Source organism: Sinocyclocheilus anshuiensis, unplaced genomic scaffold (genome assembly GCF_001515605.1).
Source record: "Sinocyclocheilus anshuiensis isolate Anshui unplaced genomic scaffold, SAMN03320099.WGS_v1.1 scaffold205, whole genome shotgun sequence".
Classification (NCBI taxonomy): domain Eukaryota; kingdom Metazoa; phylum Chordata; class Actinopteri; order Cypriniformes; family Cyprinidae; genus Sinocyclocheilus; species Sinocyclocheilus anshuiensis.
The window spans coordinates 3111346-3130418 of NW_015536497.1; the positions used below are offsets into that span (position 1 = coordinate 3111346).

The 19073-nt window shown below is 38.6% G+C and overlaps 2 protein-coding genes across 7 annotated transcripts in view; both read right to left on the reverse strand.

The window, feature by feature from the left end:
* Nucleotides 1-2310: 2310 nt before the first annotated feature.
* On the reverse strand, nucleotides 2311-11825 carry LOC107688168 (RNA-binding protein EWS-like). Of its 2 annotated transcripts, none has more exons than XM_016485773.1 (16): nucleotides 11766-11825; nucleotides 10858-10894; nucleotides 10588-10642; nucleotides 10325-10463; nucleotides 10011-10212; nucleotides 9611-9921; nucleotides 9341-9533; nucleotides 4597-4633; nucleotides 4432-4444; nucleotides 4235-4350; nucleotides 3919-4048; nucleotides 3715-3834; nucleotides 3476-3617; nucleotides 3294-3391; nucleotides 2985-3213; nucleotides 2311-2903 (listed from the first exon to the last, which is right to left on the reverse strand). In XM_016485773.1, exons 1-16 carry the CDS (start codon nucleotides 11779-11781, stop codon nucleotides 2864-2866), a joined length of 1878 nt encoding a protein of 625 aa, XP_016341259.1. In that variant the 5' UTR covers nucleotides 11782-11825; the 3' UTR covers nucleotides 2311-2863. The 2 variants fall into 2 exon arrangements, with proteins under 2 accessions (XP_016341259.1, XP_016341251.1); XM_016485765.1 differs by having other exon boundaries at nucleotides 9611-9924.
* Nucleotides 11826-12999: 1174 nt separating this feature from the next.
* LOC107688184 (V-type proton ATPase 116 kDa subunit a-like) overlaps nucleotides 13000-19073 on the reverse strand; it is a 26939-nt gene continuing 20865 nt past the window's right edge. For 2 of the 5 annotated variants that reach the window (XM_016485791.1, XM_016485785.1), the window contains 9 exons: nucleotides 18619-18776; nucleotides 18277-18367; nucleotides 18031-18149; nucleotides 16768-16978; nucleotides 16544-16681; nucleotides 15396-15500; nucleotides 15190-15307; nucleotides 14915-15086; nucleotides 13000-13618 (listed from right to left, as the gene is read on the reverse strand). In XM_016485791.1, the coding sequence (XP_016341277.1) occupies nucleotides 13516-13618; nucleotides 14915-15086; nucleotides 15190-15307; nucleotides 15396-15500; nucleotides 16544-16681; nucleotides 16768-16978; nucleotides 18031-18149; nucleotides 18277-18367; nucleotides 18619-18776 (1215 nt within the window). In that variant the 3' untranslated portion in view covers nucleotides 13000-13515. The remainder of the gene's footprint in view (nucleotides 13619-14914; nucleotides 15087-15189; nucleotides 15308-15395; nucleotides 15501-16543; nucleotides 16682-16767; nucleotides 16979-18030; nucleotides 18150-18276; nucleotides 18368-18618; nucleotides 18777-19073) is intronic. The other 3 variants (XM_016485807.1, XM_016485800.1, XM_016485816.1) reach the window with 3 other exon arrangements.

The following is a 19073-nucleotide window of genomic DNA, read 5'->3' on the forward strand; positions in this document are numbered from 1 at the left end:
TTCTTGCATTATGGCTTTTGGTGCTGCAAAGTCATGCGGCGTTTTTCCTCTCTGCTTTATATTTGTATTTCTGAACTGATGTCTTCAACGCAGTGCGCTGTACCATCCACGAGAGGGCGCCACAGTTAATAATGAACGTGTCTTTATTATTTACTCGCACTCGTATCGTTACAACAGTGTTGCCAAGTCCGTGGTGTTGCCGCGGGTTGCTTTTCACGTCAAGCGACTCCAATAACATGATATTTATCCCCTGGAATGCGAATTTTAACAGGGGAACCCCGCCAAAAAACGTGTATTTTACCCCCCAGAACGCGATGTTTAACTGGGGACCCCCTCGAAACGCGATTGGGCTAGTTTTGAGCAGTGATTGCGCGGGTTTTCTTGTGAAAACCTGGCAACCCTGCCTTACAAACCGGTTATTGCTGTGGAACACAGAAGGTGAACTTTCAAGCATCTTCACTCAGATCTTTTCTATAGAATTACTCGAGTAACCAAAACACAACAAAAACACCATACAATTAGCTCACTAACCATGAAGTCATACTGGGTGGAGAAAATTCAATTGTTATTCAAGAAGTCTATTTCACTTTCATTTACTCACTCTATTGTTGTTCTAATGCATGTTGTTCCCCTCTTTTTCTTTTTCAGACGACAAAAGTAGAAATTTAAAGAAATGACGTCCCGCTCGCCCTCCTCCATAATGGCTTTTTTCATAATTAAAAAGAAAACAAGTAGATAGGACAGAAATAGAACAGAGAATTCTAGTGTTAGAGGGTCAAGTGTAGATGGAAGAGATGTGTCTTTAGCCGTTTCTTGGTTATCAAATCTTATTTAAAATAAACTTGATTGATTAAGGGATAATGTAATATATAAATACATACATACATGCTTTAAGTTCAAACTATTTTTATTGGCATAATTGGAAATATTATAGATGAGACAGAACAGAACACAACCTCTGCTCTGTGTGATACACAGGATTTCTGGATGAACCCGGGTAATACAGCATTTCTGTGGACAATAGTCATTATTCAGAAAAAAAGTTGACTGCTGAATTTACTTACTATAATCAATAAATTCGTCAAAATAGTACTTTACCTAAACTCCACATTTTTGCTTAACTCATAATTTATGCAAATACCTGCTATATGAGACCAGGCCTAGATATAGCAAATGGACTGTCCCACTACCAGTGTCAAAAATTAACTTTTTTTAATTGTAAAATTATAGAGCAGTATTTGCCTGAAATTGATTTTAAGGGGCATTTGAGAGCATTATAAGCATTAGTGCTTTCTAACCATACAAAAACATGGCATGACATTCATTTAGGTCAAATAATTCAAACATACTATAAAGATGAATATAATGTAAAATACCGAAGATCAGACTACAGATTAAAATTAGGGAATTTACTTTAATACTTTATTTTTATTTCAGGAGTGCCCTTTACAGAAGTGTCACCAGCAAGCTGCCTGACCTCTCAGTCCTCCCAAGTGGCCGAGCTGTATTAGGACTGTGTGAACACTATATCCCCCGTATCAAAGTTATTTCTATTTACATTATCTACATTTGTAAAAGTAAATAAATTTAAATTTACCCATGCACAATTTCTATACTAAACATGATTTTAATGAATATATTGTGCCGTTCTATTGTATTGTGGTGAAGAGTGTGAGTAGCCAAGGGTATAAATTAAGTCTGTCTCTAGTGTTTATTCTTAAATACTTCGCTTTATTAAGGGCGTTGTGCTGAAAAGTAGACATTCTGCTGGAATAAGGTGGGTAATCGCTCCTTTAGCACAACGGCACACAAAGTTTGGCTAAACTACTGTCTTTGTTAATATTTAAACTTTCAGGAAAGCAATGACTAAAAATGAGATGTTATATATTTGTATGTTTATAACAATACTTATTTAGAAAATACTAATTATTTGTTGTTTGCAATATGTCTGCGGAAGTGAAGTCGCTGGCTGAGATTCTACAGGAAATACGTAAGCAGCGTTCATGCATATTGTCCGTTCAGAACGGATTTATTCTCTAGTACAGGGGTCAGGGTCTCCAAACTCGGTCCTGGAGGGCCGCTGTCCTGCAGTTTAGCTTCAACTTGCCTCAACACACCTGCCTGGAAGTTTCAAGTATACCTAGTAAAAGCTTGATTAGCTGGTTCAGGTGTGTTTGATTAGGGTTGGAGCTAAACTCTGCAAGACACCGGCCCTCCAGGACCGAGTTTGGAGACTCCTGCTCTAGTGGATGGCACTTAAAAAATAAATAAATAACAGCATCGAACACGAACGAAAGCAAGTAAAAAATTTTTCCCAGAATTTTATTTTTTTAGGTGAATTCTTTTAACACTGTTTGAAATGGCATAACGGGCTGAATAGCATCAGCTATTTACATTACTCAGTCACACTGAAGATGCTACACTATTTAGGTGAAGTAATGACAGTAAATGCAGAAAACAAGTACATGGCATAAGTATTTACAGCCATGCATTTAAAACACCCACAAAATGTTTTTTTTTTAAATTCAACATTTCCAGACACGAAAGCAGAGTAAAGCAAATGAGGGGTAATGGGAATTAAAAAAAAAAAAAAAAATCACATTGTTCCACAAATATATTTCTGACTAATCCAAATGGCACACTGAACACCCTGCATTTACATGTGCATCTGGTTTCAATTACATTTCTGGACCAGAAAAGCAAGCACAAAACAAGTTTAAAAAATAAAATAAAACATTCACTGAGGACTAACGGCAAAGCAGTAACGAGTTCCATACTAACCATTTATAAATATGGAATTGCAACTTTAAAATCAAGTGAAAAACAAACAGGTGTGGGGAGATGTTGACCAGCGAGGCATCCCTCAATATGGTCTTTCTCGCCGTTCCTGACGATGGTCTCCCCTGCAAAAAATAAATAAATCATGCATTTCTGTTCCTTTTTGTGGCTACGAAACCTTCACACTTTCACAGAAACATACTCACTTCATATCCATTTTGCCAGGCGGTCCCATTCCTCGCCCCCTTCTTCCCATGTCATCCATAGGAGGACCACCACGACCCCTTCCTCCAAAACCGCCTCTGTCCATGCCACGCCCTCCTCTGAATCCTCCACGATCCCCACCTCTGCCTCCACGGAATCCACCGGGCCCTCCACGGTCCATTCCACGGCCGCCACGCATCCCACCTGGGCCACCACGACCACGGTCACCACCTGAACCCCAAAAGACAGTTAGTGAATACTAGCAATGCAAATACCTGAAGCACCGTTGTTTGAATACAAAAGACAGTAACCTGGAGGAGGGAAGGGAGGAGGTCCAAAGCCTTCAGGTTTGGGTGCCTTGCACTGGTTACACTCCATTCTCCAGGCGAAGTTTTGGTTTCCACATCCCCTAGAAAAACAAAGACTCAAAATCAGAGGTTGAAGGCAATACATGGTTCGTTGAGTAATACTGTACAACTACTGAAATACATACGCATTTGGACACTGCCAATCTCCTGCCCTCTGTTGCATGTTTCCTCCTGTAGGTCCTCCGCGGCCCATTCCCCTGGGACCCCCACGTGGCATGAATCCTCCTCGATCACCACCTCTGCCCATCCCACCACGACCCATCATTCCTACAGGAGAAGAGCCAATTCCAACTTAACAGTTAGACATTTCAGTAAAGAAAAACAGAAACTTAAGAGGTTTTCTGTTGCTTCTAAAACGGTGTACCTCCTCGTCCCATTATGCCACCTCGGTCTCCTCTCATTGGCATGCCCCCACGCATCATTCCCATCATGGGCTTGCGCCGGGCCATGGAAACCTTCAGCTTCTTCCCCTGGAAATCTTTTCCTAATGGGAAAACATTATTTATCTTGAGGACTCGTGATGAAAGGGACAGACATTCTGGAGTGATTTCAGTTAAGTTCAACGCACCATCAAACCACTCGACTGCTGCCTTTGCAGATGGAGGCTCTTCGTAGGATAAGGTGGCATCACCTTTAGGTTTCCCAGTCTCTTTATCTGTATATATGTTGACAGCAGCCAGGCCCGTCCGTTTGTTTATCTTGGAAAGAAAAATGAAACAATATTCAATCATAACTTTCAAGAAATTCAATAAAAGACCATTTGACGCATGGTGTAACCCAACCCTTTACATGTTTCAGTATTAGACCAATAGTAACATGGATAAACAACAAGCCATCCATCTTTCCGAAGCCATTTCATCTTACTGAAAAAGACTATCAAGTACCCTAATGATTCCACTGTGCTTGAAAAAGTCAGCAACTTCTTCCAATGTAGCGTTCTCAGTCAGCCCAGTGATGTAGATAGTGCTGTTTTCAGAGTCATCCTGCTCCTCTGGACGTCCTGCAGAGAAGTGTTAAAAGCAGAAGTTGTTGACAAAAATAGATGAAAAGGACAAATAGAAATGTTAAAGTCCAAACTTACCCTTGTCACCATCTGTTTCAGGTTTTCATCAAGCAGGACACCAGGAGTAAAAGAAAGTGAGAAATAAGTTAGTTTAAAAGCTGAGCTTCTCAAGCACCTGACAATATTATACTACCATTTTTTTGGTCAAGACTGCCCCGGCACACTCTTTCTGACCATTCAAAGACAAGGCTTAATGAAGCCACCTCTGTCTCCAGCGATGCTGGGGGGAATAAGCGAAGATATGAAGGCGATATCCCTTAAAACAGCCACTTCGGTACCACAAAAAGGGTAATGGGGGCATTTTTCACAGTTCTAACTGACTCTTAAACCTCAACAAGCTCCCTTTATAAAACACAATATTGCTGAGAGTAACACTCAGTTGGGGTGCTGTAGCATTACAATGTCTGTGCACTGCACCTGACTTGCTCGACTTACAGTTGTATGACATTAGTGGCTGAACAGTATTGGGGTTGTATAGAGCAGAAGTGAGGGTTGATCTTTATTACTACTGTAGGTGGGAAAACCCCAGAAATTTGTACACTGTAATTGAGATGTAATTGTTTCAGACACAGGCCTGCTACCAACTCTAAATGAAAACGAGATTATGCAATATTTAAAACTATACCCAAATGTTGAAAATATTGGTCTTCACTAATGATCTAATCGCATGTTGGTGGCAAATGCACCAAGATGCAAGAGTAGCATGTTTGTGGCTGTATCTGAAACAATCTGCTTACATAAAGCTGGTACATGCATTTTAGTCAAATAAAAAATAAAAAGCAGGTAAACCATAACACCACTTTTCTCTTTACAGAAATGTTTCTGATATAATTACACAACACACACACACAAAAAAAAAGCTATCAAAACACTTTTATAAAAAGCGTAAACTTGTATGTTTAGGTCATTATTACAGTTTTTCTTTGGTTGCAAAACAAGATTTTCTCATTCCTGTAGGAAAAACACATTTGGAACACCTCTTGACACCACCAACTTTAAGTCCCCATTTCAAAAGGCTGCCGGCCCAGACTCAGAACTGAGTAGTGGTACTGTAAAAGTATTGATGTGTTTACATGGCTCTCACTTTGTTACCTGTAGCGTATAAATGCGACAAAGCATGTTAAAGAAAAAGTTTCATAATGCACAAGACAATTGCAATCCAAATGTGTGACAGATAAATAAAGAAAACATACCCTTTTTTAATAGGGAAAATGAATGCAGTGTATTTGAACTGTTTGGAGCTTACCTTCATAGCCAAAATAATTTACTTTAAATGTAGTATTGCACAAGCTCAGTTAAATAAGTCTAGTAATACAACAAATATTTTAATATGCAGAGCAGGGGACACGTTAATAATGATAATATTATAATAATAATAATAATGAAGGGACAAGCAGTTCTGTAGTAACAGTTTTGTGTCAAGCATCACTGCATTCACTTTCACATTTATTTTGTGTTAGCTTCCTGCTTTTGGCAGCATTGTAAGTCGTCTTTGGGAACCAATATCGTTTATTATAAAACAATGTGAATTTTATGCAATACTACACCTACTAGAAACATTTTCAAAACCTGCACTGATATTTAAGGTCAATGCTAGTAAATGTTACCCATTTTAACACCTTTGTCTCTTTCTAAAATAACCCTAAATTTCACTTACAATTGAGAGTAAATGAGTAAAAGCCTTAATGAGACTATTTGAAAATAATTCTCTACCTGCAAATCTGTGATTTAATTACAGTGATTAATAAACCTTTTGGATTTATCCTAAAGGATCACACTATGCACTGACAATGTTATTACAGCCATTTGGAGCACAGATCTAATTAACTGTGCCTTCCCACTGTTTAATTATTTTGTTTCGTACTCTAACATCTTAATTAGGGATGCACCAAAATTTTGGCCGCCGAAAATTAAAAACAGCCGAAAATATACAGCGTGCCACACCGCCTGGCAGTGTTCAGTCCGCAGGTTTCACTCTCCCTCTAGCCCTCGTCACTGCACGGTGTGATGCTCCGCTCTATGAATGTGTGTTCCGCTCGTGTACCACTCATGCTCACCGAAAAAGCAAAGTCCGCTCAAATAACGCACTGGCAGGAAATTTCTATGTAGTATACTTGTTCCTGTTTGCAACAGTGCTACTTGTGCTGTAGCATGGTGTAATACAGCTGTACTGGGCAACACTGGTACCCTCTCATTCACTGATCTGCTCCCGCTATGCTCTGCTCCCATGCTCTGATAATACTGAATAAAAATAACATTGATATTTAATATTAATATATTTTCTTTCCAATTTTGTGTTACTTTCAATAAAAGTGTGGTTGTTTCATTGGCTTGTTTTTTTTTTTTATTCAGATGTCTTACAAAATTAGTTGATATTATTTAATAAAATAATAAATAATTACTACAAAGCATTTTCGGTTTCAGTTTTCAGCCAAATGCATCCAGAATTTTCGGTTTTGGCCCAGAATTTTTATTTCGGTGCATCCCTAAACTTAATAAATCCTTCATGTGAATTAAGATCCCTCAAATATATTTAATGATAAAGGGAATATGAGAGACTGAAATTATTATAACTTTCCCCAAAGCACATTCTCGATCATCTTACCTTAGGATATAATGAGGTAGAGCTGAGAGCAGCAGCACTTGAGGATTTAAAATCAGTTTGGTATCTCGTCAAAACAATTGCGTGGATTTATTATCAAACTAAATAAAAAAAAAAAGCTTCAATACTCAAGATTCTGATATATCAATTCAAACACAATTTTTGATAACAAGAAAGTCAAATTACAGTTATGACTCAAGCTTTGGCTCCAAATAATGAAGTTACATTTCTGCTGATTTAAGCATATAGCGCGGCTCTCAGCCCTGTATTGCCTCTTTCAGCTCCTGTCTGAGGGAATAAATAATGAATTCTGCTGATTTAAGCATATAGCGCGGCTCTCAGCCCTGTATTGCCTCTTTCAGCTCCTGGCTCCTGTTACTGCCAGACTTACCATACTGGTTGGGTGGTTTATAGTCTGACTGGCCATAGCCTCCTCCAGTACTGCCCTGCTGTCCGTATTGGCTAGCAGGAGGCTGTCCATAAGACCCAGAAGGTGGGGCGTAACTGGTAGGCGGAGCCTGTTGCTGCTGGGAAGGAGTTTGTTGATATCCTCCCTGCTGGCTGTAGGAGCTCTGCTGTCCGTAGCTTCCTTGTTGGCCCTGGTATCCTCCCTGCTGCTGCTGAGAATAAGAGTTTTGCTGAGGCTGCTGGGAATACGAGCTCTACGAGCTCTGAGAGGGCTGCTGGCTGCCAGAACTGTAGCTGCTTAAGGACACAAATTACAATCAGTGACCTCAGTGACCACGTTGCCAATCTTTAGGGGACTACGAAGAACAGAGTAAGCCCAATACCTGGGGGGCGTAGCAGAAGCAGGCTGTTGTCCATATCCAGGATATGCAGACTGGGCACTGTAACTGGCCTGCCCAGCATAAGAGGTCTGGCTATTGCTGGTCGATGAGGCAGCAGCTGTGGTGGAATCGTAGCTGCTGGCTCCATATCCCTGCACAGGCTGACTGTAGCTCTGCGGAGTGGCCGGAGTGGCATTATAACCACCTACAAAGGGTAAAAATGAAGTTACTGAATAAACACACTGCTTGGAGATACTGGAGAAATTGACCTTGGTTTGAATACCACAAAAATGGATCAAAGGTAAAAAATAACATACCACTGGCTGGTGGTTGCTGCCCATAGGATGATCCATATGCCTGCTGGCCATAACTGCTCGAGGAGCTGCTGGTCTGGGAGTAGGTAGAGTCAGCCGGTTGGCTGTATGAACCGTAGCCTTGCTGTTGACCATACGACTGCTACACAACAAAAAGCAAGCATATATAGTAAGTCACTTGCACCAGGCTGCATTAACAGCTCCTGTTTCGTAATTATCTTGACAAAAAGCATGGAAAAAAGAAAATAATTTAGGATGATGTTTACCTGAGTGCCCTGTGCATAACCCTGTTGAGAGGGCTGGGCCGCATAGGAGCTGTACCTGATAATATAAGATGGTTTTCTCAGTTTATTCATGATAAACCCACACAACTGTTACATACAGGATTGCCTCATATTTTGACCAGCACATTTCCATGACTAAACATGAATGCACCAGGTGTCCATTATTAGTAAATAAGGATAAACCTTCTTTATAAAGACTGCAAAAAAAAAAAAAAACGAGTATCATGAGAACCCTATATCTGTTATACATACCCCTGTTGGCTTCCAGCCTGTCCGAAACTGTTGTAATCTGCGAGAAAAACAACATTTATTTAAAATATCAAATTCATTCACAAAAACAACGACTTTGAGTCACAGAGTCGAATGAACGTACGGTCATATACACTTAAAAGATCACATTATGCATTGGCAATCTTATTACAACCATTTGGAGCACAGATCTTATGAACTGTGCCTCACCAATGTTTAATTATCTTGTTTCTTACTCTAACACCTTAATAAATCCTTCTTCTGAATAATTAAGATCCCTCAAATATATTTAATGATAAAGGGAATGTGAGATTGAAATTATTATATTCTTTCCCAAAAGCACAATCATCTTACCTTAGGCCATAATGAGGCAGAGCTGAGAGCAGCAGCACTTCAGAATTTTAAATCAGTTTGGCATCGTCAAAGCAATTACATGGACTTGCTATCAAACTAATAATAAAAAAAGCTTCAGCACTTAAGATTGTGATATCAAAAATTGTGTTGAATTGGTTTAACAAAAAAAAAAAAGTCAAATTACAGTTTATGATTTAAGCTTTGGCTCCAAATAATAAAGCAAATTTCTGCCAATTTAAGTACACAGCGTGGCTCTCAGCCCTGTATGGCCTCTTTCAGCTCCTGTCTGAGGGGTAAAAGAGGTGGTGAGGTGAGACTGCACAAACACACACTTACCCCATGCCTCCACGGCCCCCTCGCATGCCACCACCTCCTCGCATCATCCCCCGGTCAAACCCACCCCGGCCACGCCCGCGGTTCTCCCCCCCTCCCATGCCTCGGCCCTCTCCAGGGCCCCCATATCCTCCAGATTCAGGGCCCGAGTAACCACCTCTGCCCATGCCGTTTTGATGGTCCTGTCTGTAATTACCTGTGAAAGAAAATTGTCTCACTAAAGCTTTCACATTTGGATAAGACAGTCTCTGCCAAGCTTACTGCCAGACTTACCATACTGGTTGGGTGGTTTATAGTCTGACTGGCCATAGCCTCCTCCAGTACTGCCCTGCTGTCCGTATTGGCTAGCAGGAGGCTGTCCATAAGACCCAGAAGGTGGGGCGTAACTGGTAGGCGGAGCCTGTTGCTGCTGGGAAGGAGTTTGTTGATATCCTCCCTGCTGGCTGTAGGAGCTCTGCTGTCCGTAGCTTCCTTGTTGGCCCTGGTATCCTCCCTGCTGCTGCTGAGAATAAGAGTTTTGCTGAGGCTGCTGGGAATACGAGCTCTGCTCATATCCAGAGGGCTGCTGGCTGCCAGAACTGTAGCTGCTTAAGGACACAAATTACAATCAGTGACCAACTCAAATACGTTGCCAATCTTTAGGGGACTACGAAGAACAGAGTAAGCCCAATACCTGGGGGGCGTAGCAGAAGCAGGCTGTTGTCCATATCCAGGATATGCAGACTGGGCACTGTAACTGGCCTGCCCAGCATAAGAGGTCTGGCTATTGCTGGTCGATGAGGCAGCAGCTGTGGTGGAATCGTAGCTGCTGGCTCCATATCCCTGCACAGGCTGACTGTAGCTCTGCGGAGTGGCCGGAGTGGCATTATAACCACCTACAAAGGGTAAAAATGAAGTTACTGAATAAACACACTGCTTGGAGATACTGGAGAAATTGACCTTGGTTTGAATACCACAAAAATGGATCAAAGGTAAAAAATAACATACCACTGGCTGGTGGTTGCTGCCCATAGGATGATCCATATGCCTGCTGGCCATAACTGCTCGAGGAGCTGCTGGTCTGGGAGTAGGTAGAGTCAGCCGGTTGGCTGTATGAACCGTAGCCTTGCTGTTGACCATACGACTGCTACACAACAAAAAGCAAGCATATATAGTAAGTCACTTGCACCAGGCTGCATTAACAGCTCCTGTTTCGTAATTATCTTGACAAAAAGCATGGAAAAAAGAAAATAATTTAGGATGATGTTTACCTGAGTGCCCTGTGCATAACCCTGTTGAGAGGGCTGGGCCGCATAGGAGCTGTACCTGATAATATAAGATGGTTTTCTCAGTTTATTCATGATAAACCCACACAACTGTTACATACAGGATTGCCTCATATTTTGACCAGCACATTTCCATGACTAAACATGAATGCACCAGGTGTCCATTATTAGTAAATAAGGATAAACCTTCTTTATAAAGACTGCAAAAAAAAAAAAAAACGAGTATCATGAGAACCCTATATCTGTTATACATACCCCTGTTGGCTTCCAGCCTGTCCGAAACTGTTGTAATCTGCGAGAAAAACAACATTTATTTAAAATATCAAATTCATTCACAAAAACAACGACTTTGAGTCACAGAGTCGAATGAACGTACGGTCATATACACTTAAAACGCTTATCTTGGCTCATTCTAAACAAACGAATAAGGTAAGAAAGAAAATATAGTATAAAAAGTACATACATGTAAGTGTGTGTGTGTATATATATGATATACACACACACACATATATATATATATAAATATTAGTGTAAAAGAAGTGAGAGAATGGGTGGTAGGTTTCAATGAGCAAGCGCCACTCACAAATTAACTCGACAAAAAAGGAAAGAATAAGAACCGTTTTGATTCTAGTGACTCACATTGTACAACTGATGTTGAAACGGAGTAATTTTGTGATTGATATTTACAGGATTATGAATAGCAGCGGATTATTAACACATCTGAACATCATTCACAACAGACATACGAGCTGAGCTCCCGTGCTAACAATTAGCCCGCCTCTTAGCTCAAGCGTTGCCAAGCAACAGACCGGCACGTGTAAATTGGTGCTCAAAATGAAATAAGCTGGGTATAAAATAATTAAGGTAAATTCGTGTGATATCAGCTAAAGAAATGACTTGGATGTGTCTGAAGCCAAGCAAAATGTAAAGTGCCGCAGTTTTCGACCCCCTCCCCCATTTTCACACGCAGACAAACGGAACCGGTTCGAACCACACCGGCAAACTCGATAACATAAACATGTAACAGATTCATCGCGTTTTATGAAACATATAACGTTAACTTACTCTACATAACTATAATTGGCAACAAAATTGATATCCACATTTTTTAAAAATCTCTAACGTGCTATGAAACGGTACAAAAGATTTAACGCCGCTCTTACCTGCAGCAGACGCCATTTCGTGTGCCTTTGGTTGTGCTAACTGCGCATGTGTGGATGGCACTCTTCAGGAGCTACCATTTAATCAAGCGGGGGTGGACATTTATTGCAAATGTTTAAATTCCGTGAGTATTTTGGTATGAAATCCTATATATTTGTCTGAACATTAACTTTTGATGCACTTTGATTGGCAAAAAAAAGCAATAAGCTTAATATAGCGAAATTAAATATATCTGTTCATGGGTTCGTCCTGAGAATGGATTCGTCCAGAATGACCTACTTGAGATTCCGTAAATCCTTCTTAAAGGGTGGTTGATTGCGATTTCACTTTTTTAACATTAGTTAGTGTGTAATGTTGCTGTTTGAGCATAAACAATATCTGCAAAGTTGCAGCGCTGAAAGTTCAATGCAAACGGAGATATCGTCTTTTAAAATTCTGGCAGTTTAATGCCTACAAAAACGACTGGTAAGGGACTACAACGAGCTTCTTCCCAGGTCCTTTACGTCACGAACCCAGATAAACCCCGCCCTCGGGAAAAGGCAGCAAAGGGGGCGAGGCCATGCTGCGCTGCTTTACAGAAGAGGAAGCGAAAACTAGAGGTGCACGTAAAAATCTAAAAAAACCCAGTCAACCACCCCTTTAAGAGGAATGATGCATGAAATAAATGGTTTTAATTACATCACCATAAGCACCACTCTGCACTATTTATATAATAATAGATTGTTTATAAGCGACTGAAACACAAATGTAAATTTACAGGAGTGTAGATGAAAAACACACTGCAAACAAAATTGTAATCCCGTGACCATCTGTAGGTTTGCCAGTTCTTAAAGGGGTCATATGATGCGATTTCAATTTTTCCTTTCTCTTTGGAATAATCACAATGCACTGGATCAGCTGGCCAATCAGAGCAGACTGCGCTTGTCAAAGGAGGGGGCTTTGTTGAAAACGACGTGTTTGAGAGAGGCGGGGCATAGAGGACCTACAATAATGTACAGTATTTGAAAAATAATGTGTTTTTTGAACATTAAAGCATGTCAACATATTCTGTTATACCAAATACACAAAATAATTATCTTTAAAATAGCATCATATGACCCCTTTAAACCATGAACACATGTATTGAAAAACCGAAGTGTTTCATTTTAAATATGAATAAAGTATTGTCTTAGAATTCATTTTGAACAAAACAAACAAAAAATGCAACCCTGGAAAACTGCTTTACACGCTAAATGTTGTAAATTATGCTTTAATATCACATTGTAAACTATTTGTTATTTGGCATTGTTCATTGCACAGTGTAGCATTACCTACACCATAGTTTACCTGCAAAGTTTTTTTTTTCTTTCTAAGACCTAGCTAAAGCAAGCAAAAGTACATTTCAGCGTAGCATACAAAACTGTTCATTGAAAAATAGTTATGGCACTTTGAAAATCGATATGACAGTGAATGCTTATGAAGGTGTTGTACCAAATACAAGTTATATTTCTTAAGATAAATATAATAACAGGACTTTGTTGACAATCCACAAATGACAGCACACGATGGAACCACAACTGATAAACCTGCACCTGAAACATCTGATATGGACTGGTGCAAATCGGGCTGTCAGGTTAGCGTACTGATCTGACCGCAGTGCGAGCTTCTGCAGTGCAAGAAGTTTTTTCCTAGTCAACTGCTGGGTCATTGTCCAGTGCCCAAAGGTCAATAGGTCATGATAAGCTACAGTGTCCTGTTCAAAGCGTTGTGTAGTCAGAGTAACCCATCTTGCTCAAAGACAGAGGGCAGCAGGGAGAAGTCAAAGGGGGCAAATTTGACTCCCGTTCCACTATAGAATTTGTTCTGAAATTCCACCCTGCAAAAAGTTAAAAGTTAAAAAGAATCTATAAATAGAAGGTAGAGAAATACAGATTTCTTTATAACATAATATTTCAAAATATTCCTTTTAATTTTAAATGTAACTGAAAATATTAATATTAACTTAAAATGAGGGCTGCACAATAATGGTTAAATCATGAATATTTTGCAATAAAATATAATCACGATTATTATAACTTCATTTTTTTCCATTTCATCAGAATTTTTGCCCTTTCACATAGGCACAAATCAAGAGAACATCAACTTGCATGGTTTGCTTGCAGATTTGACAGCACAGACGTCCGTGTGAAAGAAAAACTGGCTGTTTTACACTTTTATTCAAGAAGAATATCTCAGTAGAGATTACTTACATTTTTGCCAGTGTTTTTAGCTCATTAGAGCTTTTTCTCTAATGTAGACAGCACACGTATGCATGGTTGCCAGGTTGGGGAGATTAAGTAAACCACTAGGAAGAAATGTATAAATTGTGACCCTGGACCACAAAACCAGTCTTAAGTCGCTGGGGTATATTTGTAGCAATAGCCAAAAATACATTGTATGGGTCAAAATTATTGATTTTTCTTTTATGCCAAAAATCATTAGGATATCAAGTAAAGATCATGTTCCATGAAGATATTTTGTAAATTTCCTACCGTAAATATATAAAAACGTAATTTTTCATTAGTAATATGCATTGCTAAGAACTTCATTTGGACAACTTTAAAAGCGATTTTCTCAATATTTAGATTTTTTTGCACCCTCAGATTCCAGATTTTCAAATAGTTGTATCTCGGCCAAATATTGTCCTATCCTAACAAACCATACATCAATGGAAAGCTTATTTATTCAGCTTTCAGATGATATATAAATCTCAATTAAACAAAATTCACCCTTATGACTGGTTTTCTGGTCCAGGGTCACAATTTAAGGGAAAGCTTAAAAGCTTAAGCTCATTGGGGGATTTAAGCTCTTGACATCTGGCAACTGCATCCATATGCACTTGTGGTCACTTGTTACCAATGCAAGATAATGCAAATGCCAATTTAAAATGAAATGTTTTCAGGATAAACATATAGCAGGCAAATACCGCAGATGATTATGCTTAAAAAATCGAGCGAAGCAGAAATCGTGATCATGATTAAAATATGATTCATCGTGCAGCCCTACTTCCAATTTAATATAAAAAAAAAAGTACTCTGAAAGGGAAAAAAATTAAGTCTCTTCTAGAAGACTTTTAAATTTAAATCCCATTTCTGATAATTAAACCTGGCTGTATCTGAGACTATGTGCTCACCAGTGAAGACGCAGTGCGTGGAGGAAAGCGGACAGACCCTCCATGACCAGGAGAATGGAGATGGTGAGCAGAGCAAAGACACTGAACACTGGCACAAGGAAAAGCACGCCCAGTCTGGAGCTCATCCTCAGACCCAGATGCATCACCATCGCCCACAGTACCTCTGACAGCTCTGTGACACACACAAACAATATATGCAAAAATAGTCTAGAAAACAGATTCATATGGCCATGATGTAATGACATGTGTTTTTGTATGTATAGCCAGACACTCACGGGCGTGGGCGAGACTCAGGGCCCAGAGACGCAAATAGGAGGCCGTGTTGGAAATGCAGCCCAAACAGTACTCTATGGTGTGAATTGCTTGATGCAGGAAGACGTCTCCAAAATCAAACTGCCAATGAACAAACATGCTGTTAGTGACATTTATACAAGATAAGTCTTTTGTGTTTTAATGGTGACTGAATGTGAGATCAGTCAACTTTAACCTCCCGAGGCCCTCCTGAGTCGCTTAGTCCCTCCTCTTCATCATGGACTACAGACGGTGACAGGTCTTCTTCACTCACACGCCGAACTCTCTCGTAGCCCTACACACAAAGTAGTATGATGTAGCATCTTTGCCCCTCTTTAACCAGTCCATCTCACATCAATACATCAGTATATACATTTTGTTACACACATGTGCACATACATCTGAAGACTACATTTGTCATTTGGGTCAATCTCACTAAAACATGCAGGTCACACTTCACTCTAAATCATAAAAAAAACAAAAACAAGAAATAGTATTTTGAATAAAGAAAACAATGCCTATTTTATGATTAAGATTTTTTTGTACTGTGATTTTCTATATTTTTATGACAAATTAAACAGTTTCTCTCAATTTCTCATTACCGTAACGCATCTGAATGTTTTATATATAGAGATTCTTTTTATACTATATTCGGAATTTCATTACTGTAAAACAGCATTTTACATTTTAATTAGTTTAATTGAATTAAACATTTTAATCAGCATTAATTTAAAGGCAGATTTTTACAAACACTATTATGATGTATCATTAATTTAAATAATATATTTAAATAAATGTGGATTCTACATTGGTTTAAGAATCAAAAGTGTAAATATACTGATTACTAATTTTAATGTTAAGTGTGATTAATCATGATCAATCACAAACTTGTGCGATTAATTTGTTAATTTTTTAGGTAAAACTTTACAATAAGGTTCCAGTTGTTAACATTAGTTAACTACATTAGTTAACATGAAATGACAATAAAAAATGAGACTAAACAATTTATTAATCTTAGTTAATGTTAATTTCAGCATTACTTATACATCATTAAAATCATAAGTTGTCTCTGTTAATATAATTTAATGGACCTGAGCTAACATTAGCAAAGATTAATAAATACTGTAACAAATATATTGCTCATTGCTAATGTTAGTTAATATATTCACTAACGGGACCTTACTATAAAGTGTTACCGTATTTTAATGTGATCTACAGCCCTAATAATGTATTATTTTTTTCTGTTGATTTAGTTGTTTAGTATAAGCTAGTAGGACCAAACAGACCATGAATGTACCATGCAATATCATGTGACATCAGATACGAACACATACATACACAAGAACACAGACACACCCTGTGGACCCCCAGACTCTTCCCGCCATGATGCAGCCAGTAGAGATACAGAGGTCTCCCGAATAACAGCACTGGCACTGACAGCAGAGCCACCACCACTAGAAACACCTGCAGTCCAATCTGTTACAAGAGGATTAACACAAACACAGACATCAGGCAGATTGAAGGAAGTGCTCACACTAGTGTTCACAGACACACACACACACCTGGCCAGGGTAAAGTGGTGTAGTGGCGCTCTCCTGCATTAGGAACATGTTGATAAAGTGGATGAGAATGCTCGGAGCCAGCTGTGAGTCTCGCACTGAGAACGCCAGCCATTTGTAAAAGATCATGAAGACCAAATACCCAAAGAGACAAAGTAGAAAGAGCAGCTCAGGAAGAAAGAGAAGATAGATCTTAAACTTCTGTCGGAAGTGCCTGTAAATACATAGAGAGGAAAAGAGCAAAGACAGAATTTAGAGAGTTTAAGAGCAAAGAGAACTGAATGCAGAGAGTATCTGAATAATGACTGATGTTATATGTGCTTCTGATCATTTTTATGTGTGTCACACAACTTTTTGATAAAGACCTTTTATGAAAATATGATAGTAGCTATACATTTTCATGTGTAAATACCTATTTATGCTGTGCGAGAAAAATATAAACATGAAAACATAAAACTGTTTCCAAAATTACACTGCATTACACAACTTAAATTATCACTGTACTGAAGCCAAAGCAAATGATTAAAACATTATATGAAAAAATAAACGATAGGGCATGTACATACAACATGTACATCACAAGGAAGAATTGTTTTTTTGATGCAGTTTGGGTATGTATTTCTTACTGTAAATGATCTTTAAACAAATGTATAAATATACATAAACCAATATTACTTTGACAGAATACATTGACTACATATTTTTACCCCATTGCTATTATAGTTATTATAGTTGACTGGAAATAAAACCATAAAAATAAAAAAAAATAAAAACCATAAAAATAAAATATTTTGTTTCATCTAGTTGCCAAGGCAACATTTCTCATTTTACATCTCATTTTAGTTTAACGTCATGTACTAAAATAACTCAAACTGAAATTATTTTCCAGGTTTTTTTTCATAAATATTTTAAAATAATAAAAATTACAAAAACACACAATTTCAATTCACTAAAATTGAAAATAAAATTCAAATAAATGGAAAATATACAAATAAATACTAATCCGAAATATCAATAGAAACACACAACAAATTCACAACTTTAAAATACAATGAAAAAGAATGGAAAATATAAAAATGAAAACTAATTCAAAATATCAATAAAAACTATACTATTGAAAAAACTAAAACAGTATCTCAATAATACTAAAATAACACTGCCTTGTGATCCTCAGACCCCAGTTTGAAAACCTTGTGCTAAATCACTTATTCGTGTAATAATTATTAATTGAACCTTTACTATTACACGCAAACCAAGCTCACTCACAAGTGGTTGAAGACACTGAGCACCACCCCAAAGCTCATGTGGATGACTCCAATGATCACAGACATCTTCATCTTGTACGAGTTGAGGAAAGTCAGGCGATTCACGGCCATGTTCCAAATCTACAGGTCAATCGAACACCACAAATTAGAGCTCTGAAACCAATATCAGTGAATTACTCTGAGCCGTAATGTATTATTTCAGCATGTGGCTTCCACCCATTCATAAATCTTCAGAGAGTGTACTCACTGGATCAATGCCCAGTGGATAAGGTCCAGAGAAAACACCGGAAACGTTGGGATCCAAGGTGAGTAAAGCATTTGTCTGTAGAGTTTCATTTCTGTGACAGAGTAAGGAAAGCGTGCAATGATTTGTATAATTATTGTACATGGATCCTTAAATTAAATAAAAATGGAAATATAGCTGCAAGCTGAAATGACGGGCCCAAACACTATGACGGGGAAGCAATGGCATTTAAATAGGTAAATATAAAAGGATGTTAATTTTTTTTTTTTAGTGCCACACTTCCTGCTGCAAGCTGGTGGCGCTATATCAGTGCTTGGGCCCTAAAAAGTGCGTTTTGTGGCTTACGTCCACTCCTGCTTGGTGAACATGGCCTTGACGCTCCAGGCTGAGCCAAATATGTTGAGGGATTTGGAGAAACAGTCATTATAAATGAGTCCAGTGTATATGGAGAATAATCCCATCATCAGTATGATGTACCGCCCATCAAAAAAGGTCGTCCAGATCTGAACAGAGACAAACATTTAATTGTAAACAACAAAAGACACATTTGTACTGGCATCGCCTGTATTATTACAACAGCTCAATGCATGTTAGCAGGGCCTAAAACCAGGGGTGTGAAGTAACGAATTACAAATACTCACGTTACAGTAATTAAGTAGTTTTTATCAGTAATTGTACTTTTTTGAGTAGTTTAAAAATTGTGTACTTTTACTTTTACTTGAGTACATTTTAAGTGATGTATCGGTACTTTTACTCTGCTATTTTCCTCCGTTTGTGGTCGTTACATGCTTATTTTAATT

Coding starts and splice junctions, on each gene's coding strand:
- LOC107688168 (XM_016485765.1), bottom strand. Junction 4,634..9,340: donor GGGGGCCGTGGAGGCATGGG/GTAAGTGTGTGT, acceptor TATTCCCCCCAG/CATCGCTGGAGACAGAGGTG. Junction 3,214..3,293: donor TCCTCCCTTCCCTCCTCCAG/GTTACTGTCTTT, acceptor TTTGGGGTTCAG/GTGGTGACCGTGGTCGTGGT.